The following is a 25,029-nucleotide window of genomic DNA, read 5'->3' on the forward strand; positions in this document are numbered from 1 at the left end:
CTTTTCACCTGTACTAATTACAATTTTCTTACCAGACCGCAAGTTCCTTGAAAGACAGAGGTCATCATGATACATTTTTCTCCTCCTCAATGCCTAATAAGACATTGCTCATAACAGGCCTTAAGAATGAATAAATGCTGGCCGGGCACGGTGGCTCAAGCCTGTAATCCCAGCACTTTGGGAGGCCGAGACGGGCGGATCACTAGGTCAGGAGATCGAGACCATCCTGGCTAACACGGTGAAACCTCGTCTCTACTAAAAAATACAAAAAACTAGCCGGGCAAGGTGGCGGGCGCCTGTAGTCCCAGCTACTCAGGAGGCTGAGACAGGAGAATGGCCCGAACCCGGGAGGCGGAGCTTGCAGTGAGCTGAGATCCGGCCACTGCACTCCAGCCTGGGCGACAGAGCGAGACTCCGTCTCAAAAAAAAAAAAAAAAAAAAAAAAAAAAAAAAATGAATAAATGCCAAAGAATGGCCGGGCACAGTGACTCACACCTGTAATCTCAGCACTTGGGAGGCCGAGGCAAGCAGATTACCTGAGGTCAGGAGTTTGAGACCAGCCTGGCCAACACAGTGAAACCCCATCTCTACTAAAAATACAAAAATTGGCCGGGCGTGGTGGCTCACGCCTGTAATCCTAGCACTTTGGGAGGCCAAGGCGGGCGGATCATGAGGTCAGGAGATCAAGGCCATCCTGGCTAACACAGTGAAACCCCGTCTCTACTAAAAATACAAAAAATTAGCCGGGTGTGGTGGTGGGTGCCTGTAGTCCCAGCTACTCGGGAAGCTGAGGCGGGAGAATGGCGTGAACCCAGGAGGCGGAGCTTGCAGTAAGCCAAGATCATGCCACTGCACTCCAGCCTGGGTGACAGAGCGAGACTCCGTCTCAAAAAAAAAAAAAATACAAAAATTAGCCAGGGATGATGGCACATGCCTGTAATCCCAGCTACTCGGGAGGCTGAGGCAAAAGAAACACTTGAACCCTGGAGGCAGAGGCTGGAGTGAGCCAAGATTGCGCCACTGCATTCCAGACTGGGTGACAGAGCAACACTCCGTCTCAAAAAAAAAAGAAAAAAGAATTAATAAATGCCAAAGAAGATACAGAAATGGCCAATAAGCACACAGAAAGATGCTCACATCATTAGCCAGCAGGGAAATGCAAATCAAAACCACAATGAGATACCACTCCACACACACTAGGTTGGCTGTAAGTGATGACGACAATTGTTGGTGAGGATGTGGAAAAGGTAGAACGCTCACACATTGCTTTTGAGAATGTAAAATGGTGAAGCCATCCTGGAAAACGGTTTGGCAGTTCCTCAAAATATTAAATGTACAGTTATCCTATGGCCCAGCAATTCCACTCCTAGGTATATACTGAAGAGAAATGAAAACATACATTCACATAGAAATCTGTACATGAATGTTCATAGCAGCCTTATTCATAATAGCCAAAAAGTGGAAACACAAATGTCCATCAACTGATAAATGACATCCTGTATGGATATACATCCATAAAATGTAGTACACCCATACAGGGAATATTATTCAGCCACGAAAAGGAATAACGTACTGATATATGCTACAACAGATGAACCTTGAAAACATTATGCTCAGTGAAAGAAGCCAGACACAAAAGGCCACATATTGTATAATTCCATTTATATGAAATGTTCAGAACAGGCAAATCCAGAAACAGAAAGCAGATTAGTGGTTGCAATGTCTAGGGGGAGAGGAGAATGGGGAGTAACTACTATTGGAACCAGAGTTTTCTGGGGGTCTGAGATGGAGTGGGAGAGTGGTAAAACATTCTAGAAATTCTGGAATTAGTGGTACTGGTTGTACAATCTTATAAATGTTCTAAAATCCACTAAATTATATATTTTTAAAGGTTGAATTTTATGGTATGTGAATTATACCTCAAAAGAAAAAAGAATGAATGTATATTCAATCAGAATTTGCCTATTGTTCAGGAGGCGGAGAGTGCCTCATACCTAGAGGCACCCAAAGAGGGCTGGATGTTGACCATCAGAGAAGCTAAAGTGGGGACCTGAAGACTGGAAAGGAAATGAGGCTGGAGACAAAAGTGCCTGAGATCCTGTCTGACCCATCTAGGGGTTTTGACTGAGCCCTGGGAAGGATCCTGCCCCTCCCTACCCCTGCTGGACTCTGAGCCCCTGGGAATTCCAGGGGCCTCCCTCAATTGTTTGTGCTTTACATCCCGCCCCAGTACACTGTCCATCTGCAAAGGCTGGTCAAACACACAGGCTTCGCAGGAGGCCTGGGTGCTATCCCTTAAACAAAAGGGCATTGAGATGGAAGCCTCAGCCCAGCCTCAAAGAGGATTCTTATGCAGCCTTCCTGAGCCTCCCATCCACATGAATGGAGGATCCTGGAGACCAGTCAGCCTGCCCAGCTGCTGCCTAGGGCTGTGCTCTCCTGCTGGTTAGCCTTTGCAGAATAAACAAGGTTTCTATCAATCAATCAATCAACGGGCCAGACTCCATCTGTACTGTGTGCCTTCTGAGTGCCAGCCAGCCTTGTGTGACTTACTATGGTGAAGGCAGGAGGAAGTGCCATACACCTTGCTGTGACACGGCTCACAGCCTAGGTGAGGAGAAATACACAAGAAGCAACTGGAGAGAAAAGCGAGGAGATGAATCAGTAAATATGACACAGCAATGGTGTGAGGCAGGTCAATTATCATCCCTACTTTGCAGATGAAGAATCTAAGGTTAGAGAGGTTAGACAACTTGTCCAAGGTCACAGAACTAACCAATGGTCACAGCTGGGATTCAAGCCTTGTTTTGTCAGACTCCAAAGTCCTCACCATTGCGTCCTGCTAATAATAAGAAATCCACTTGAAGGCCAGGTGCAGTGGCTCATGCCTGTAAACCCAGCACTTTGGCAGGCTGAGGCAGGAAGATCACGAGGTCAGGAGTTCAAGACTAGCCTGGCCAACATGGCGAAACCCTGTCTCTACTAAAAATACAAAAATTAGCCAGGTGTGGTGGCACACGCCTATAATCCCAGGTACTCTGGAGGCTGAGCCAGGAGAATCGCTTGAACCCGGGAGACAGAGGTTGCAGTGAGTTAAGATTGTACCACTGCAGCACTCCGCTCTGGGCGGCAGAGTGAGATTCCATCTCCAAAAAAAAAAAAGGAAATCCTCTTGTATCTGCATCCATTGACAGAATCACAAGGAGAGGAACATAAAGGAGGCAGGACATAGTAGAGGCTCAAAGTTCAGAAAGTGAAATTTTCTGAGGTTTTTTCAAAAAGGCAGAGACAGAACAGGAACTACAAGGCAAGCAGCATAAGTGAATATCACTGGCTTGATCGTTTTCAACATTCTTGGATTTATCTCTGTTCCTCAGTTTCCAGGAAAATTCCTTGGGAGAAAAATTCCAATTGATTCTGGCTGTGCTGACATGAATTGTGTTATGATTTTGATTAAGCCAGGATTTCAGAGGAGAGACAGCACTTGGGCTACAGAAATGATGGTAGGGAGGCAGAGCCTGACAATTGCCCCTGCTGTTAGGCCCTGAGAGATTACAGCTTTGTGGTCCCTCAAGGGGCAGGACCATGCCCAAGATGTTGCCTGACACATGTAAGCAGGAAGGTACTCCCATCAGTTCCTCATGTTCCTCAGTCATAAGAATGGTTGCTGATCATATTGATCCCCTCTCAACCCATCTCAGCTGCCAGTGCTGTAAAAACAAAGCCAGGGCCAGGCGCAGTGGCTCATGCCTGTAATCTCAGCTCTTTGGGAGGCTGAGGTGGGCAGATCACAAGGTGAGGAGATCGAGATCATCCTGGCTAATACAGTGACATCCCATCTCTACTAAAAATACAAAAAATTAGCCAGGCGAGTTGGCGGGTGCCTGTAGTCCCAGCTACTTGGGAGGCTGAGGCAGGAGAATGGCGTGAACCCGGGAGGCGGAGTTTGCAGTGAGCCGAGATCGCGCCACTGCACTCCAGCCTGGGTGACAGAGCGAGACTCCATCTCAAAAAAAAAAAAAAAAAAAAAAAAGACAAAGCTACTTCATGTGGCCTCTGATGCCCTGCAGGGTCTGCTTATTCTAGGCTTCTGGCACCTTCCTCTAGCTGGAGTACCAGTGGCCTTTTTCAGTCCTTCACAGTGGCCTTGCTTCTTCCTCCTGCAGGATTCTTGTCAATAAAAGTTCCTTGCTGGGCGCAGTGGCTCACTTCTGTAATCCCAGCACTTTGGGAGGCCTAGGCAGGCAGATCATGAGGTCAGGAGATTGAGACCATGCTGGCTAGCACGGTGAAACCCCATCTCTACTAAAAGTAAAAAAATTAGTCTGGCGAGATGGTGGGCGCCTGTAGTCCCAGCTACTTGGGAGGCTGAGGCAGGAGAATGGCATGAACCCAGGAGGCAGAGCTTGCAGTGAGCCGAGATTGCGCCATTACACTCCAGCCTGGGCAACAGTGCAAGACTCCGTCTCAAAAAAAAAAAAAAAGTTCCTTGTGCCAGGAGAGCTCTTCCCACCCTTTTGCACCTAGACAAACTCTTCCTTATCCTTCACTTTCAAGCTCAAGCTTCCTCTGACCAGGGGAAATCTGGCTGTCACTGGCTCTCCTGATTCTCTGTCTCCTTCCTTTGCAGCATTTGTACTAATTGTAATTTCGCATTTGTAGGATTCATGTCTGACAAGGCTTTGAGCTCCATGAGGCAAGTCCTGTACATGTCTGACTGACTACTGATCTACCAAGCACAGTGCCACACACAGTAGGCACTATTTGTTTAATGAATAAATGATCGAACTACTTCATTTTTGTTTGTCCTCTGTCTACACGTTTATTATGACTGTAATAGCTACAAAGTTTGCTTAACTTTTTATCATTTACAGAACACTTTTAGCCAGGCGTGGTGGCTCACATCTGTAATCCTGGCACTTTGGGAGGCCAAGGCAGGAGGATTGCTTGAGCCCAGGAGTTCAAGACCAGCTTGTGCAACAAGATGAGCTCTTGTCTCAGTGAAATAAAGAAACAAACAAACGAAACACAAAACGCTTTCAATGGCTGGGCATGGTGGCTCACGCCTGCAATCCCAGCACTTTCAGAGGCCGAAGTGGGTGGATCAAGAGGTCAGGAGTTCGAGACCAGCCTGGCCAACATGGTGAAACCCCGTCTCTACTAAAAACACAAAAATTAGCTGGGCACAGTCGTGGTCATCTGTAATCCCAGCTACTAGGGAAGCTGAGGCAGGAGAATGGCTTGAACCTGGGAGACAGAGGTTGCAGGGAGCCGAGATTGTGCCACTGCACTCCAGCCTGGGCAACAGAACAAGACTCCATCTCAAAAAACAAAAACAAAAACAAAAAACAAACTTTCAATAATATTCAGTATTTGGCAACTATTTACATGCACAGTGATAAACACCACCACAATGGTCTGCTGCCCTCCAAAACTCAATGTTGTGAGGGAGATAAGGAAAGAGATAACCCATCCCAAGTGCTCTCACTTACACAGTACTTATATAGTACATAGTGCTATGGGAATCCACAGATACTGGCGTTGTAGGAGTTTTTAAATTATTTCAGGCAGATAAGAGAGGAAAAGAGGTCCATGGGAAGTTTTCATTTTTTAAAGCATCTCCAGAAAAGTTTCTGGGAAAGCCCTGTTCTTAGAGCTAGGTTGGCAACCTTTGATATGCAAATGAAGTCCATTAAAAAAAACTGGGTCCACCTGGCGGAGCACAGTGGCTCACGCCTGTAATCCCAGCACTTTGGGAGGCCAAGGCAGGTGGATCACCTGAGGTCGGGAGTTCAGGACCAGACTGGCCAACATGGAGAAACCCCATCTCTACTAAAAATACAAAATTAGCCAGGCATGGTGGCGCATGCCTGTAATTCCAGCTACTCAGGACATGGTGCCCTGCACTTGCATATTAAAATGCTAGGGTGGGAGGGCAGCTTTTTTGCGGGGTACATGAATGACATGCCTAGTCAAACCAATCCCTTGAGCCCTATGCAAATCAGATACCGCCTCCTCCAGCCTCTGTATATACCTGGCTGGTATCCATGACAGGTGGGGTTCCCTCTCCTGGCTTTGGAGACTCCCTCCCGCTGTCTCTGTACAGGGGAGCTTCTTCCTTCTCCCTTCCTTCTTGCCCCTTCTTGCCTATTAAACTCTCCGCTCCTTAAAACCAATCCAAGTGTGTCCGTGTCGTCTCATCTAATTCAACATGAGACAGGAGCCCTGGTGTCCCTCCACTCATCAGAGCCGTATCACTGGGGGATCAGGGAAGGCTTTCAGGAAGATGTGACAGTGATGACCGAAGGATGAGGAATTTTCCAGACAAGGAGTCACCTGCCTGAAATGCTCACAAGATCCTGGGAGAGTGATCAGACAAGTAATATCAAAGATATTTTACAGTGGAGGCCCCCGAGGAAACTGAGAGACTAGCCCAAGGCCACACAGGGCTGGCTGGGCTCCTTTTCAGTGGCATGACTTGTCCCTCCAGGCCCACTGCGTTAGGCCCTGGCTGTTCTCTGCTCATGGCCAACTGTCTGCCTCTGCAGGGCTTCTGGGCGGTTGACCAGCTGCTCCCACAACTCACCTACCCATGAAGTTACAGAGAAGTTGCTAATCCAATCTTTCCCAATTGCCTTCCATCACCCGGGAACAAACAATCAGAGCCACAGCAAGCCACATACCCCAGAAAAGAAGCCAGGCCCTGGGCCACTCTGTAGAACTGCTTGACAGGTACAAGGTCTACTTGAGCAAGCCTAGGGTTTCAGTGTGTGATCTGGACCCTTCCAGAAGGACTCAGTTTTCTCTGAACACTAGAGAACTGTATTTAAAAGTTATCAGTGGGGACCCCATGAACAAGACTTGGAAGCTAAGACATAGGGAAGTTCAGTGACTTATTAATGGTCACATAGCTTGTTAGTAACTATGTCAAAAGTAGAAACGAGGTCTTTTAATTCTAAAACTCTTGCATTCTTTCTGTAACATTATGCTGCCTTTCCAAAATCCTGGAAAGGCATTAAAAAAACCTGTGTATACCCTAGCATTCAAAAAACTGTGTGAGGATCTTCAGAAGCTCTCACTGTAAGTATCAAATTACAGGAGTGATGCCCTTGAGGCCTTGACCTTTGGTCTAGGATAAAGCTTTTGTTTCAATCCACTGCAAGCCACAAGGATATTTACATACTTCCTGATTAAGAGAGCTGGATGTTTTGGTTGCTCTGATGCCAGTATTAATATCTTCCCATCCAGCCAAAATGATACAACAATCAATAAACAGACAGCCTCTCTGAGGCCCCGAGACAGCCAAATGTATTTAACAGCCAGGGTTTTGTTAATTAGATGAAATCCCTGGATCAATGTGCAGGACATTTACCTATGTTGTAGCTAAGCACATTCTGGACACCTCAATCCTGGCACATGGACAGCAAGTGCCTCAAGCCCCAAGCTGGGGCATCCAGGGACAAGAACCAAACCAAGCCATCAATGCAAAGCTAGAAGAAATATGTTTACCCCTCATCAAAGCCCAACCCTTTCTTTTTTCCTGAACTGTAAACCAAATCAGATTTTTTTTCCCCAAAGCTGTCTAGTAAACCAGCTTGGGCTAATATGAAGTTATTTATTTTCTAAAGCCATAAAACCAGAAATCAAAACAGGACACCAAAATAATCTCCTACATGATAATTTAAGAGGCAACATGGTACATATAGCGGGAAGTCAGAAGGAACCAGAGGTTCTACTGCCTAATTGACGTTTCCACTGGCATGTTAAATTCAGCATGTTTAAAACTGAACTCATAATCTTTCCCCCCAAACCCAGCGTTCCTCAGGGATCCACATCTCAGTGAATGGTAAGAGCATCTACACAGATGATCGAGCCAGAAAACTGAAATTCGTTAAGACCCTCTTCTCCCTAATCAGCCACATCCAATTCTATTCATTCATTTATTGAACACTTACTGTGTGGCAGGCACTGTGCCAGGCACTGTCCTAACCGCCACCAAGTCCTATCGAGCTTACTTCCTCTCCCTCTGCTGCTGACATCTTAGTCCACGTCACATCTTCTCTCATCTGGACTACTCCAGCTGCTTTTCAACCAGTCTTCCAGCATCCACCACAGATCTCTACCAATCTGTTCTCTACCAAACAACCAGAATGATCTTTTAAAACTGCAGATCTGTATCATGTCACAATGTGTACCTGTTAGTCTTTCTCACACATACACATACTGGCTGAAAATTCCTCAGTGGTTGCCCATGCTCTTAGGACAAAAATAAAAACTGTTACTATGGCCTACAGACCCAGTGTGGTATGGTCCCTGCTTAACTCCAACTTCATGTGACACCACTCTCCCCCTTGCTTTCTAGGGTCCAGCCTTATTGGCCTTCTCTCAATTCCTCAATTTCTCCACATCTTTGACTCAAGACCTTCCACCTCCTATTCCCTCTAACTGAACCGTCTTCCGCCTTTCTCTTCATCCTTAAGAGTTCACTTCAATCTCGTTTACACAGAGGTTTTGATCTAGGACTTTGTTCCCTAGAACTGAGAGCAATACATGTCTGCTGTTCATAAACCACCCAACCTGTGGTATTCTGTTATAGCAGCCCAAACAGACAAAGACAGTGGCCTTCGGTGATTAGCTTCTTTCACTTAGCATATTTTCAGGGTTCATCCATGTTGTAGCATGTATCAGTACCTCCTTTGAATTGATGAATAATATTCTGATGTACTGTTCTATCATATTTTTATGCAAAATATATCAGGCCCAGAGAGACCTGAGTATAAGACTCAGCCATGACCCCACACCCCTGCCCCATGCTTGGGGGCAATTGTTTAAAGCCATTTTCTTCTTTCTTTTCTCCCCTGTAGTTTCCTAACTAGCTGCCTCACCCATTACTTTCCTGTTGTTCCTGGAATATGTGATACAAAGAACAATGTATAGCCCATCAATAGCTTATGTTATTGTAATGTAAATTATTGGTAAACAACTTAAAAAGTGCCTCTGCTGCGTGGTGACTCAGGCCAATCCCAGCACTTTGGGAGGCCGAGGTGGGCAGATCACTTGAGGTCAGGAGTTCGACATCAGTCTGGCCAACATGGTGAAACCCCATCTCTACTTAAAAAAAACAAAAATACACAAAACTTAGCCAGGTGTGGTGGCGTGTGCCTGTAATTCCAGCTACTCGGGAGGCTGAGGTACGAGAATCGCTTGAACTCAGGAGGCGGAGGTTGCAATGAGCTGAGATCACGCCACTGCACTCCAGCCTGGGTGACAGACTGAGATTCTGTCTCAAAAACAAAGAAAGGGCTGGGCGTGGTGGCTCACGCCTGTAATCTCAGTACTTTGGGAGGCCAAGGCGGGCGGATCACGAGGTTAGGAGATCGAGACCATCCTGGCTAACACGGTGAAACCCTGTCTCTACTAAACATGCAAAAAATTAGCCAGGCATGGCAGCGGGCGCCTGTAGTCCCAGCTACTTGGGAGGCTGAGGCAGGAGAATGGTGTGAACCCAGGAGGCAGAGTTTGTAGTGAGCTGAGATCGCGCCACTGCACTCCAGCCTGGGCGGCTGAGCGAGACTCTGTCTCAAAAAAACAAAAACAAAAACAAAAACAAAGAAAGTTCCTCTTGTTTTTCCCTTTAAAAACCCACTTGCAACTGTTGCTAATCTGGAGCATATATTTATGGCAACTTGAATCTAGACTCCTGGGTTGCAGTCTCCAAACTTGGCCCCAATAAACTCTTTCTACTAATTTTGCTTAGTTTTTTCCTTTAGGTTCACATTTCCACTTTTTGGCTAATATGAATAATGCTGCTATGAACACTCATGTATACGAGTGTTCATGTTTTCCTTTCTCTGGGGGCATATTCCTAGAGTGGACTTGCTGGGTCTTATGGTAACTCCTGTTTAACATTTTGAGGAACTATCAAACTGTTTTCCAAAATGGCTACACCATTTCACATGCCCACCAGCAATGTATGAGGGTTCCAATGTCTATGAGGGTTCCAATGTCTCCACATCTTCACCAACACTTAACTTCCTCTTATTAGTCTTTTTTATTACAGCCATCCTAATGGTATCAGGTTTTGATGTGAATTTCCTAATAAGGGTTGAGCATGTTTTCAACTGCTTATTGGTCATTTGTATATTTTCTTTGAAGAAACATCTATTCAAATACTTTGTCCTTTTTTTTTTTTTTTTTTTAAGAGACAGGGTCTCACTCTGTTGCACAGGCTGGAGGGCAGTGGTGCAATCACAGTTCACTATAACCTCCAACTCCCAGGCTCAAATGATGCTCCCACCTCAGCCTCCCAAGTAGCTAGGACTACAAGCACATGCCACCACATCTGGCTAATTTTTTTTTTTCTCTTTGAGGCAGAGTCTTGCTACATTGTCCAGGTTGGTCTCAAATTCCTGGCCTCAAGTGATCCTCCTGCTCAAGCTGCCAATCATGGCCAGCCCATTTTTAAATTACCTTTTACTGTTAAGTTGTTAAGAGTTCTTTATGTATTCTGGATCTAAGTCCCTTATCAGATACATGATTTGCAAATTATTCTCCCATTCTGTGAGAGTCTTTTCACTTTCTTGATGGTGCCCTTTGAAGCATGAAAGTTTTTAATTTTGATAAAGTCCAATTTTCTTTCTTTCATTGCTTGTGTTTTGGAGCCACATCTAAGAAAGCTTTGCCCAACCCAAGGTACAAAGATTTACTCCTATGTTTTCTTCTAAGAATTTTATAGTTTTACTCTTACATTTAAGTCCATGAACCACTTTGAGTTCATTTTTATGTATGGCATTAGATAAGGGTCCAACTGTGTTCTTTTGCATGTCGATATCCAGTCGACCCAGCACCATTTGTTGAGAAGACAAATTGTACTTCACTTTGAAGTACATAATTATAGTTGCATAATTAGTCATCTGACTCCTAGTTGGACTGTGCCAAGAGGGCAGGGATTGCGCCAGTCTTGTTCATTACTGTTATCTGCCACATTCAGCCCAATGCCTAGTTCCGAATATGCACTCATAAGTATTGGCTGAATGAATTAATCATTTTGTTATTAGTAGCAATGGCTCTGCCACTCTGTGGGGTTAGGTATTACCATTTTCATGTTAGTTGGAAGGTAGGTAATTTGTCCCTTGTTTCACTGGCTCTCAATGTTTGACTCATGTCCTTCTTCCTCACCAGAGGGCACACGAGCTCCTCCAGGGCAGGGACTGTTTCTCCTTCCTCATTTTGTTGCCACCCTCCTCCTCCAAATTCAGCTCAGGGCTAGGCGCAAAGCACAGGCTGGACAGATGGGCGACTGAGGGACAAACAGAGAGTCAATCAATGTTCTCCACAACCAGATCCCTACCTATCTCCAGTCCCTCCTGGCCTCAGACTGCGATCCAGCAACACAGAACAGCAAGTGACTTCCCCTCCCGCACACCCCCCAGGCTGCTCCTTGCCTCGTGCTACCACATATGCTGCCCTTTTTGCCCGGAATGCCTTCCCCTTCTATTTACAAAGCCCAACTGATATTTTAAGTCTATGACCAGGTGTCATTTCCTCTAGAAGGCTTTCTCAGATCCCCCAGGCTGTTTGTCCTCTGGTCTCCTACAGCCCCTGTAGTTTCCTGTCTCACAGCATTGACCACCCTATTGCCACAGCTTATCCCTGACTCTGTCACAATGGGCAGGAATCATGCCTGCTCAAGTGTTCCCTGTGTCAAGCAGAGGACTCAGGATAGGGCAGATGCTCTTTGTCAAATGAACAAATAAATCCTGGAGAAAAAGAGCAGGCAGTCTGAGGCCCAAGACTGATCTCACCAGGCTTCCTTTATTAGACAGCTTGGGCTGATAAACAACTGAGGGAAGCACTCAGCAGAGGCCTAGCCCCCTGCCGGGAGAAGGGAGATGGGTAGGGGTGTTGTCTTTCACCCAGTTAGTCCTGAAGGAAATGTGATCTCCACTGGGAGAACAGGAGGTCTCACTTTTCCCAGTCCCAGTCCTGACAACTCCTCACAGGGCTTGGCCTGAGCCTGGACAGATGTGCCTCCAGTCTGCCTTGTGCCCTGGGTTTCGGGTGAGCAGTTCCTCAGGCTCAGGTTTGGGATAAGCACAGGAGCAGGACCACCTGCTCACACTGCTGACAGGTGGGAGGCCAGGCTTCCACTTCTGAGGAGCCAGAGATGGATGAACTTAAGTGCCTCACGGGAGAAGGGAGGAAATGGATGTTACACAGGGAGGGAGGCAGGGAGGGAGGGAGGAAGGAGAAGAGACCTGGCCTCCCTCTGATACAGCCAAGGGGAGTGTGAAAGTAAGACTCTGGACTGCTTACTTCAGGTACACTGAAAAGTCAATAAAAAGCAAAGAGAGTCACAAAAAACAAGTAAGTGCCACTGGGCTGTGGAACAGGGTAAAAGATGGTAGAAAACGCAACCTTGTCCCTGCCCTTCAGGAGGCACACAATCCAGCAGTTTCAGATGAAATACAGTCCACAGACTTCTTCCTATAAAGACCAGTGTGGCAAGTGGCATTCAGCGCCACTTCTCCAACCTGACCTCCAGCTTTTCTTCCACAAAAGGAGCTCCCTCCTGTGACAAGCTGCCATGGCCCTTCCTAGATGACCCTCGTACTCTCCCAGACCAGAAGGAAGGTTAAGGATGAAAGTGGGGGGAAAGGGGCAAATGAAGATGAGATCACACCCAGCTGGGAGGAATCCAAGAAGGCTCTGTAAGGAAAGCAGCACTAGAGCTTTGAAAGGTGTAAGCAGAGGATAATGAACACACAGGGCAGAGGGCCGTCTGTGTGGAGGACTCGCATCCAGGGCCCATGGACTGAAGATTCCAGGGTGTCCTTGAAGAATAATATTGAGCACCTCCCCCTTTGGAGCAGAAGAGCCTTAGGATTCTGCCCTTCACTATCCAGAACTTCCCCAAGACTCTGGGGCTAAGGACAGGAGCTGGGGGAGGTCAAGTAGAGACAGGCACAGTACAGAGCCCCAGAGAGGTCAAGTGGGGAAGAAGGGTAAAGGACAATATTATTTACTAGGTCTGAGTTTTGTTCTAAATACTGCTATCATTGACCATACCAATCATATACACGGTGACCCAATCATATGTAACCTACAGTCATGCGCTACACAATGATGTGTTGGTTAACAATAGACTGCATTTAGGATGTGGTCCTATAAGATTATAATGAAGCTGAAAAATTCCTATCCCCTTGTGACACTGTAACTGTCTCAACATCACAGTGCAACAAATTACCTTTTCTGTATTTACATATGTCTAGATACACAAATACTTACCATTGTGTTAGAATTGCCTACAGTATTCAGGACAATAATGTGCTATACAGATTCCTAACCCAGGAGCAACAGGCTATACCATACATAGATTAGGTGTGTGGTGGGCTATTACCATTTAGGTTTGGGTATACTCTATGATGTTCACACAGTAATGAAAGTGCACTACTCAGAATGTGTCCCTATTGTTAAGCAACGCATGACTGTATGTGTAAATTTAAAAAAGAAAAAAATGAGCATGGGATTCTATCCTGCTGTAGGCAGGTCTGTTGGGTAGAGCTAAGAGCCCAGGACACAGAGTAAGAAATAAAGAGCAGCAGGAACCACCTGTACAGAGTCTAGGGTACAGAAAGGCTGAATAAGGACCTGCTGTAGGAATTCCAGAAAGTTTCCTTCTAGCAAGGATAGTCAGGCTCCCTCTACCCCCACCTGCAGTGCCCAGCAGAGGCCCACTCATTCTTTCATAATCAAGAACTGCTTTGGGGGAAGGGGAGGCCTCCTTCAGGCCTTCATCATCTTGAATCTGTCTTACTGAAACAGAAGCAGCCTCCTAACAGATCGGCTCTCAGCCTTTCCCCAATGCAGTCCATCCTTCATTCCTCTGCAAGTCAGCCTTAACTGGGTCATTCCCCTGCTCAAAAACTTCCCACGTCTCCCCACTGTGTATAGAGTAAGAGTTCAAAACTCCTCACCCTGGGCATGGCAGGCCTTGGACATTCCAGCTTCTCTTAGACAACCTTCCCTCTTTCCTGACACTCTGTACAAATCCCACCTCAGGAGGATCAACATATTCTGCAGGCCCAGCAGCCAGCCAGCATCTGCTTCCCGCCTTTGCTCAGCTTGCTCCCAGCTCTGTGGTCTTGTATGAGATGGGCGCTGAGGGCAGGTCTGTGCCTTGCTCATCTCTGATGTCCTCACGTGGAGTGAAGGGAGATTCTGACAGGGTCATCCTGACCAAGTGAGGTGGGACAAGAGGAGGCAGGAGAAAAGCAGGCTACAGCCTGGGGATACACATGAAAAGCCCCCACAGACACTATCCACATGAGAATGAATTGTTCAGAAAAATTGTCTGAATCACACATACACTGTTAAGTTCAATTACTTTCTGTATTTTGGAGGTGGGTGTTTAATTGCTATTAGAAAAACATGTATTTGAAAGAACTAAATAATCAATGCTTGGCAGCTCAATGGAATAGGGTAGTGGCATCCCCTGGGGGATGGAAGAATGGATTCCCAACATTGCTGCTCTGCAAATGTACCGCCAAAAGGGGAAAGCCGCAGCCTGGCAGCCCTCAGCAGTAGCCAACAGGTGATTCCAGGGTCAGCAAGGGTCAGTTTCCATACTCGTAACTCCCTTGCACTGCAGCAGAATGAAGCAAGGCACATCTGTTTCTCGAGGAATGAAGATGCCACACACAGCCTGCAGTTATGAATGGCTCTTATAACAACAGGATGACATCTGTGCTTGGTTTTTAAGATGCATCATTGCATGTTTATTAAACTATTGCTCCATCATATTTATTTGGCTACAAAACAACTCCCAGCCCATACTTCCAAAAGTGGTTTATTAAAAACTAAGGCTTGAACATTAATACTCAAAAGCACTCTTGAGAATCAATAATAATGCTGCAGATAAAATGAAAGGGAATCAAAGCAGTAAGTCTTGGTGGGGCCATGGCTGCTTTTCAACATTTTCTTGTATGTTCAGGAAGCTGAAGTGGGGAAGAACACTAAGGGCCTGTAGCACTGGGTGTGGAAATAGCCACCCCAAGACCTGACTTCTTGTCTAACATGCGGACATGATGGCAAGGAAGGGGGGTGTCCTGTGGCCACCTAGTTCTATATAAAGGGCCAAGAGAGGCCAAGGTTAGGCCCAGTGGGGGCCAGTAGTTTCAACAAGAATAAGACCTCTGCCCTTAACCAATAGCCCTGTAACTGATGCCCCATGCTGGCCCCAGTCTGAGCATCCATCCTGGACACAGACTCTGCCCTGTACCTGGCACTGGGTTGAGCCTAGTTGAATCTTGCCCTTGCCGAATAATAAGCCTCAAATTCAACCTCCCAGTGGTCACTGGGGACTAGCTGAGCCAGTGAAGCTACAGAAATGCAGTCTGTCCCTGGGCAGAGCCAGGTATGGGCCCCTGGCTCTGAAGGCAGGCATTTCTAGCCCCAGACCTTCTGGCAGATGGTCTCTTCCAACTCTGTCCCAAATCCCCAAGCCCTTCCATAGATGCCCACCTGCAACCTATCCAGTCAGCAAGCAGTAACACGTGGCCATCCCCAAGGAAATGACAACAAATCAGAAGATTCAGAGAAGAACCCACAGGATGTGGGGGTCGGGGGGAGTCCAAACCAACCCAGTGAAGAACAAAATAGCTGAAGGAAGGCCGGGCGCGGTGGCTCAAGCCTGTAATCCCAGCACTTTGGGAGGCCGAGGCGGGTGGATCACGAGGTCAGGAGATCGAGACCATCCTGGCTAACATGGTGAAACCCCGTCTCTACTAAAAATACAAAAAACTAGCCGGGCGTGGTGGCGGGCGCCTGTAGTCCCAGCTACTTGGAGGCTGAGGCGGGAGAATGGCATGAACCCAGGAGGTGGAGCTTGCAGTGAGCCGAGATCGCGCCACGGCACTCCAGCCTGGGCGACACAGCGAGACTCTGTCTCAAAAAAAATAAATAAATAAATAAAATAAAAAATAAAAAATAGCTGAAGGATCCAGGGATGTTTGGGAGCTGACTCCCTACCGAAAATATCTAAGGGGTGATCTGGGTCAAGGGAGCCCAGGTGACTCTGTAACTACAGAGATGTCACAGGGGACAGTTCCCAGCTTAGGGTGAGGATTTCCTCTAAAGAAAAGTCATCACACAAGAAGAGGCTCGCCCTGCTCAGCGTCTCCTGTCAGGGAGAGCAAGGCCTGGGGTTCAACTCACCTGGTGACTTCTTGCACATTGTTGGCACGGGCAGCTTCCAACAGGGCTGCATCTGAAGAGAAAAGGGGCACTGGTCAGATCCGTGGCCAGGACACACCTGCCTCGGGACTGCATGGAGGGCCCACTAAGACAGTAGCAGTACTTTAACAAGCAAACTGATGCCACAATATATAATGAGAAAGCTAATCATTCCCTTCCCACATGGTGGCCACTGTTAACAACCTGACTTCCACACCTTTCTACTATAGAGCCCAAACTCTTAACTCTTCTCATCATAGAGGGAATGCATGTCAACTGCTAGCACCACGTCTTGCCTATGGTAAATAGTGTGCTCTTCATAATCTATGAAGCTCTGCATAGTATGTTTTATGTTCCTGTAAGAGTTATTACTAACCATTCCCTGACCTTGTCCGCTTTCTCCCTCAACCCTAGTTCTTCAACCCAGTTCTGAATCTTGATGTCAAAAGTCATAAACCCAAAGGGAAAGGTAGAATGAGGGGAGCAAGCAGGGTGCAGGTCTCTCTGAGGATGCAGAAGGCCTCAACTAGGAGTCTTTGAGATCTGGCTCCATTCCACTCCCACTACTCACCACGTGACCACGACAGCTCTTCTCCCTCTCAACCACAGCTTCCCTGACTGCAAAACACAGACAAAACTCCATGCCCTGCCAGCTTCACAAGGATGTCAAGGAGATGAAATTACGGTTGAGACGTCTGCAAACTCCACAGTGCTAAGCACAGGAAAGGGAGACCCAAAGCAGAGATTCTGATTAGGAAACACTAAGCCTAGAAGAAAAGCAATGCTAGCTAAGTCAGTCTGACCTGGTCTGGGCAGCCTGCAGGCTGTTGCCACCACCTTGTGGCCATAGAGAAAATTGGATTGACTCAGAAAAACTCAAAAGTCAACAGGAGAGGCACAACTAGCTCAATATCAGGTACATGGAACCCTGTGTGCCCAGCCTCGTTGTGAGCTACACTGCTGGGCACTGAACGGACTTATAGCCAGCCCTGACTCAGGGAACTCTCAGTCCAGCCAACAGACTCACCCATGAGCAAATGCACTGGAGTGGAGTGAAAGAGCAGGATCTGGAGACAGTCAGACCTGGGGTCTAGCCCGGCTCTGTCACGTATTTGCTGTATGACCTAGCACACTTATCTAACCTCCTGAGCCTGAGTTTCCTTATCTGTACGATATACCTTATCATGCATATGAAAGCCAGTCCTGTGGTTCAGACACTGATGCCTCCTGGCCTAGATTCCAGTGACAGGTAATTTCTACTTACCTCACCAAGTGTACCCAAAGCACATACCCAAGCATGGCTCAGACAGCCACCAGCTGGGAGGAGATCAAGACTTCCTTAGAGATGGCTGTATCCACTCTCCCCTCACTCTGCAGAAAAAAATGTGGCTTCTACAAGGTTACAGAGTGAGGAATGAGCTAAGAACCAGGGCCTCCTTGCTTCTAAAGGGGTTCAGTTTCTACCACACTGCACTGAGGGTCAAAACTCTAATTCAAGGGGACAGGGTAGCTGGCAAGTCAGTTCCAGCAGGAACTGGTCACGGCTTTGACCATTATCTATTATACACAGAGCCTGGTATTCTTGCTGGAGATCATAGGCCACAAAGTCCAGTTTGGAACCCCCAGGAACTTCTTAGGCAAGACCTCACCAAATACACTGGACTCAGAACATTCCCTGCTCATGAACCTTCCATGACTCTTCACTGCCTACAGAAGAAATTCCAACACCCTCACCCACCCCACCCCTGACTGGCATCCAAGCCCCACTCCATCTGCTCTCATCTCATTCCAAAGACCTTATCTTCCAACCAAGCTGGCCACTCAGAAAGCCCCTGCTCACACCATGGTGCCCTGAAACTCTAATTTCCATTCCCTGAAGCCTTTGCATGGAATATAATCCAAGTCTCACACATTTACTGAGCACCTACTAAGTTCCAGACACTGTGATGGACAAATGATGTCTAGGTATTAGGGAAAGTTGCTGGTATAACCTGAAAAAACAAAAGAGAAGATACATTTCCTGCTCTCATGGGGCTCACAAAGTCACTCTCCTTTTCATTTCTACTTCATCCTTCAGAACTCAAGTTCGAATTTCCCATCCTCTGGGGTCTCCAACACTTCAGGAAGGCTTTCCTGACCTACTGGCCCTCTGATCCCCCAACAACACACAGCACCACTCACCAGCCCTACATTCCAACTGCCTGCACTAGCCCCTTGACTGATTTTGTGTTAAGTTAGGACTTCCCACACACCTAGCCTAAAACTAGACGCACAGTGGGTACCCCCAAAAATGCTGGAAGTTACAGGATTACAGCATGCCTAAGCTAGATGCCCTTAGCGTCTATGTCAACACCCTCATTTTGTAGATGAGGAAACAGAAAACCACTGAGGAGACGCAAAAGTCCAAATTCACAATGAGAGTTAGACACAGAACCAAAACAAGATCCCCAGTGTTGTCTCTCCCAGACCAAAGTCCTTCCTTTACAACTGGCCACATCAAACGAATGGAAGTCAAGGCACTCCCCACTCCCCCATTCTTGCTCCAAATTCTCAGAGCTTGGGGTGCACGGAATCTATGGACACCATGCCTCAGTCTGTCTTCTTGATGAATGACTAAGAACCTGAATGGCTGGATTCACATAGGTCATAGGTCTGGCTCTCTGTCCACTCTCTCAGCTGCTGCTTAGCTTCATGGATCCAGATGAGATGCTAATCAGGATCAGCCAGTCCCCCAGCAGTTGCCCTTGGGCCTCCAGGAATCCACCTTCCTTCTCCTACCAACTATCCCACATGGCAAGATCACCTAACAGCATGTGAGACCAGACATAGCAAAATCCTGACACTGACAGACTCAGGCCGCTTAACTCCAAAAGGAATCAAAATAACAGTACTGTAAAAATGTTAAGAAATTATCCTTCACTATATAAATAAATTGGCCAGGAGCGGTGGCTCACACCTGTAATCCCAGCACTTCAGCAGGCCGAGACAGGTGGATCACGAGGTCAAGAGATCGAGACCATCCTGACCAACAGCTAAAAACACAAAAATTAGCTGGGCATGGTGGCGCACGCCTGTAGTCCCAGATACTCGGGAGGCTGAGGCGGGAGAATAGCTTGAACCCGGGAGGCAGAGGTTGCAGTGAGCCGAGATCGCGCCACTGCACTCCAGCCTGGCGACAGAGAGAGACTCCATCTCAAAAATAAATAAATAAATAAATAAACAAAGGTCAAGGTGGCATTAAAACCGAGTCAGGTTCTTCCTGACTCTGGCACGTTTGGTGATGGGGGTTGGCGGGGGGCAGTCTGGCAACTTCTCTAAACCATCTAGAAGTTGCCCTTAAAACACCCCATAGTTTCCGTTTCCTGGAGATCTCAGGAAGGAGGAATTGGACCACGCAGAATATGAGAAACATAAGGGGGCCATGCTGTAATATTAGATGTTTAGTCCAAGATCCCCATTGTACAGATGGATAAAATCATGCCCAGAGAGGGGAGGCGGATCTATGATAGGAGATTATACAACTCTGAGGTGATGAGGTCTCTAGGGCAACACCCTGCCCCTGTAACCAGATGATGTCTGAGTCCCTCCAAGACTTAGGCTCTAAAGATCTAAACCTATATGTACCTCCCACCCTTCTAAGATACGAAGTTAGGACAATCTTCCCGCCTCTCCCTTCCTCAGATCCAGATCTCATAATCACCCTTGTTGGACGGACTCTTGCTGTAGCAATGAACAACCAGCGCTGTGGCCAGGGCCCACATGCTCAGTCCGGCCCTGTTGGGGACCCCGTTCCAGCTGTCCTGTCCTGGAAGTGTTTCTTCGGGGCCAAGAAGGCGTCCCCAAGTGGCAGCCGCGAGGCATTTGGTATCGAAGCGTCCTCCCTGGCGCCCCCCGGTGGCTGCCCCGCGTCCGGAGAACAAGGCCGGCGATGTTCCAGGGCGCCCCCCGGCGGCTGCCCTCAGCCACTGCGGCTCCCCGAGACTCCCAGTGGTCACATTCCGGCCGGAAGCACCTTCATGGCCCCGGAGCGTTGGGGACCTGAGCAGCCGGAGGAGTAGCCGTGGCGCCAGTGCTTTTCTCCTCAACACCAGGGACCCCAGCATCGTGACAGCTGCTTCGATAACCCCGCGGTGCCGGCCCCTGTGCTGGCCACGTCTAACATGGCTGCCGCGGCGCGTTCGAAGACGCCGCGAACAGGGTGGAGTTGCGCACTACCTCACGGGAGGGGTAGTCCACAGCCCTAAGCCTTTTCCCAGCTGGAGAACAAATAAAATACGCTTCCCAGAAGGCTGTGGGACTACGTCACAATGACTGCAGACTTATAGGAACCCGGGGCATGTTGGGAAATAGAGTTCGGGCGAAGGGGCGTGGCGATTAGAGCTAAAGATTAGAATCCCACGATTTCTTTCCTAGTTTACTTGAAGCACACGACACAATTTTTTTTTTTTTGAGACGAGTCTCGCTCTGTCGCACAGACTGAAGTGCGGTGGCGCGATATCTGCTCACTGCAACCTTCGTCTCCTGTGTTGAAGCAGTTCTCCTACCTCAGCCTCCGGAGTAGCTGGGATTACAGGCGCCCGCCACCACGCCCAGTTAATTTTTGTATTTTTAGTGGAAACGGAGTTTCACCACGTTGGCCAGGCTGGTCTCTTAACTCCTAATCTCAGGCTGTCCGCCCGCCTCTGCTTCCCAAAGTGCTGGAATTAGAGGCGTGAGCCACCGCGCCCGGCCCACAATATAGTATATATGTATTTTGTTTGTTTTGTTTTGAGACGGAGTCTCGCTCTGTCGCCAGGCTGGAGTGCAGTGGCGCGATCTCGGCTCACTGTAGCCTCCGCCTCCTGGGTTCAAGCGATTCTCCTGCCTAAGCCTCCCGAGTAGCTGGGCGCTCGCCACCACGCCCAGCTAATTTTTGTATTTTAGTAGACACAGGGTTTCATCATGTTGGGCAGGATGATCTTGATCTCCTGACCTCGTGATCCGCTCGCCTTGGCCTCCCAAAGTGCTGAAATTACAGGCGTGAGCCACTGCGCCCGGCCCGAGGCACTCAAATATTTTTTTCAGTGAATGGATTACTCTCACCTTATTAGTGTGGGAGAGTATATGAGCTTTGGCATTCAGGCAGACGTGGATTTTAATTTTGACTCTTGTATTTACATGCGTGACCTTGGATAAACTCCCTTTACCTCTCTGGTAGTTAATTCCTCATTATTGTTGAAGATAATTCCTACCTTCAAGATGATTGCTCGTATTAATAAGATAATATGTAGGAAGCCCCTAACACTGTCCCTGGCTCACAGTAGGTCTTTAAGAAATGGTAGCGGCCGGGCGCGGTGGCTCAAGCCTGTAATCCCAGCACTTTGGGAGGCCTAGGCGGGCGGATCACGAAGTCAGGAGATCGAGACCATCCTGGCTGACACGGTGAAACCCCGTCTCTACTAAAAAATACAAAAAACTAGCCGGGCGAGGTGGCGGGTGCCTGTAGTCCCAGCTACTCGGGAGGCTGAGGCAGGAGAATGGCGTGAACTCGGGAGGCGGAGCTTGCAGTGAGCTGAGATCTGGCCACTGCACTCCAGCCTGGGCGGCAGAGCGAGACTCCGTCTCAAAAAAAATAAATAAATAAATAAATAAAAGAAATTGTAGCTATGATTGTATTCTCTGCTCTGTGTATTCTACACTTCCTCCAGGCAAATACTGAACTTCTCATTTCCACATCCCTTAGTAAGACAGGAATGAATGAACGACTATTATTTTGGGGTTTTTTTGAGACAGGGTCTCACTCTGTTACACAGGCTGGAGTACAGTTGCCACTGCAGCCTCAACCTCCTGGGCTCAAGGGATCATCCCATCACCTCAGCCTTCTGAATAGCTGGGACCATAGCTGGGACCACAGCTGGCACCACTGTGCCTGGCTAATTTTTTGTTATTATTATTACTTGGGTAGAGACTAGGTCTTGCTATGATGCCCAGCCTGGTCTGAACTCCTGGGCTCAAGCAGTCCTCCTGCCTCAGCCTTCTAAAGTGCTGGGATTACAGGCATGAGCCACTGCGCCTGGCTTTAATAACTTTTTTTTTTTTTTTTTGAGATGGAGTTTTGTTCGTTGCCCAGGCTGGAGTGCAATGGTGCGATCTCGGCTCACTGCAACCTCCACCTCCCAGGTTAAAGCGTTTTTCCTGCCTCAGCCTCCTGAGTAGCTGGGATTACAGGCATGCGCCACCACACCTGGCTAATTTCTTTTGTATTTTTAGTAGAGACGGGATTTCTCCATGTTAGTCAGGCTGGTCTCCAAACTCCCAACCTCTGATGATCCACCCGCCTTTGCCTCCCAAAGTGCTGGGATTACAGGTGTGAGCCACCGTGCCTGGCCTTGAATAACTATTTTTAAAGCATTTTTAAGGCCTGGCGCAGTGGCTCACGCCTGTAATCCCAGCACTTTGGGAGGCCGAGGCGGGTGGATCACGAGGTCAGGAGATCGAGACCATCCTGGCTAACACGGTGAAACCCCGTCTCTACTAAAAAACACAAAAAATTAGCCGGGCGCGGCGGCGGGCGCCTGTAGTCCCAGCTACTTGGGAGGCTGAGGCAGGAGAATGGCGTGAACTCGGGAGGTGGAGCTTGCAGTGAGCCCAGACCGTGCCACTGCACTCCAGCCTGGGTGACAGACCGAGACTCCATCTCAAAAAACAAAACAAACCATTTTTAAAGCACTCAATAATGAAAGCATTTTGACCTTTCTGTTTTGAGAGATTTTCAGTACGTACTATTTTGTTAACCACCTCATTCACTATAGCAACTTCACTTTCCCTGTATTCTTGAAACATTTCTGCCTCCCAACTTAGGGTGGTCACAGCAGGAATATCAGTCTCTGAAAGCTCCCATTACCAGATGCAGAGTTCAAACCCTCTCATTGAAGACACATCCCAGGGCCCTTCAGTTTACTTAGCAATGTATAACTTTCAAAGCACTTCCCCATTGATTCTCTCATTTGATTTTCACAGATACCATCTGCAAGGGGTTCAAGGAAGGGTTTAATTACTATCAGTATTTGGTAGGGATACAGAAAAACTTAAATTATCAATCTCTGAGTGGGGGATGTAGTGAGAAGTATGGAAACACCCATCAGGGTCGTGTGTGCTTGCTCACGTGCCTGTAATCCCAACACTTGGGGCAGGAGTTTGAGACCAGCCTGGGCAACATAGTGAGATCTCAGTCTCTGCAAAAAACACAAAATTAGCCAGGCATGGGGGTGTACACCTATGTAGTTCTAGCTACTCAGGAGGCTGTGGCAGGAGGATCCCCACGCTACTGCACTTCAGTCTAGGCAACAGAGTGAGACCCTGTCTCCAGAAAAAAGAAAAAAGAAATAAAATTAAAAACAAACAAAAAAACCCCACCCATTAGAATCAGCTGGGACTCAGAGTGAATTCCATATGGTCAATAACCAATCCAGGGCCAGGCACAGTGGCTCACGCCTATAATCCCAGCACTTTGGGAGGCTGAGGTGGGAGGATCACTTGAGGTCAGGAATTCAAGACCAGCCTGGGCAACATGGTGAAACCCCCTCTACCAAAGATACAAAAAATTAGCCGGGCGTGGTGGTACGTGCCTATAATCCCAGCTACTCGGGAAGCTGAGGCAGGAGAATAGCTTGAACCCAGGAGGCAGAGGTTGCAGTGAGCCAAGATTGCGCCATTGCACTCCAACCTGGGTAACAGGGCGAGCCTCCATCTCAAAAAACAAACACACAAAAAAGTCTTACGTCACATTTTAACAGATTTCAACTCAGGATGGCTTCCTTTTGGTCTGCTCAGAAAGCAAGAATTTATATCAGGTTCCAATTACCCCACCTTGGCCCTAAGCTTCTGTTAGGTTGGGAGACAGAAAACTCCAGTTTTAGTTTGTAATAAGATAACTGGGGGATATCTAAATGGGGTCTAGGAGGAGGCAGAAAGTGAAGAATCAATGCAGTTCCTGTGGTCAGCTACCTCTGGCATGGAGCTGTAGGCCATTTGGTACTACACATTTTAATAAGTTTCTGGGAAAAAACTTTTCCAGAAAAACAAAACAACAACATATGCATACATTTTTAAACAAATAAGTAAAGAGTAGCTGGGCTTTTCACTGTTTGAGAAAGAAGTTATAAATAGGGAAAAAAGAAAGCTAAAATGAACCTTGTGGTATTGAATTGGATTCAGATGTATCAGCATAAACTCACGGCTTTAATTTTATTTTTACTTTATTTATTTATTTTTGAGACGGAGTCTTGCTCTGTCACCCAGGCTGGAATGCAGTGGCGCGATCTAGGTCACTGCAACCTCCGTCTCCCAGGTTCAAGTGATTCTCCTGCCTCAGCCTCCTGAGTAGCTGGGATTACAGGGATGTATCACCACCCAGGTAACTTTTGTATTTTTAGTAGAGACAGAGTTTCACCATGTTGGCCAGGCTGGTCTCGAACCAGCCTGATTGGTCTCAATTGGTTATTGACCATGCGGTTTTGCCATGTTGGCCAGGCTGGTCACAAACTCCTGACCTCAAGTGATCTGCCTGTCTCGGCCTCCCAAAGTGCTAGGATTACAGGTTAGAGCCACCATGCCCAGCCATAAAACTCATGGTTTTTAAAAATAGATACAGACAGATCAATACAGAAATATAAATATGTAAGCATGTATGGGTTCGTGTATTACATATATTACCTAGCCTCTGGGAGGGTCTAGAAGCAATTACACCCTAAAAACTGAACACACCTAACACCCAGATGTAAACAGCATTCTCCAATAAACCAGAAACCAGTTACC

The 25,029-nt window shown here is 47.5% G+C and overlaps 1 protein-coding gene across 4 annotated transcripts in view; it reads right to left on the bottom strand.

Annotated features, from left to right (window-relative positions):
* CLPB (caseinolytic mitochondrial matrix peptidase chaperone subunit B) overlaps positions 1 to 20,546 on the bottom strand; it is a 149,174-nt gene extending 128,628 nt beyond the window's left edge. For 3 of the 4 annotated variants that reach the window (XM_050756156.1, XM_050756154.1, XM_050756155.1), the window contains exons 1-2: positions 19,934 to 20,536; positions 16,216 to 16,267 (exon numbers count right to left, since the gene is read on the bottom strand). In XM_050756156.1, coding sequence (XP_050612113.1) covers positions 16,216 to 16,267; positions 19,934 to 20,336 — 455 coding nt within the window. In that variant the 5' untranslated portion in view covers positions 20,337 to 20,536. Of the gene's footprint in view, positions 1 to 16,215; positions 16,268 to 19,933 lie in introns of all 4 variants that reach the window. The other variant, XM_050756153.1, reaches the window with a different exon arrangement.
* Positions 20,547 to 25,029: the final 4,483 nt, after the last annotated feature.

This window comes from Macaca thibetana, chromosome 14 (assembly GCF_024542745.1).
Source record: "Macaca thibetana thibetana isolate TM-01 chromosome 14, ASM2454274v1, whole genome shotgun sequence".
Taxonomy (NCBI): Eukaryota; Metazoa; Chordata; class Mammalia; order Primates; family Cercopithecidae; genus Macaca; species Macaca thibetana.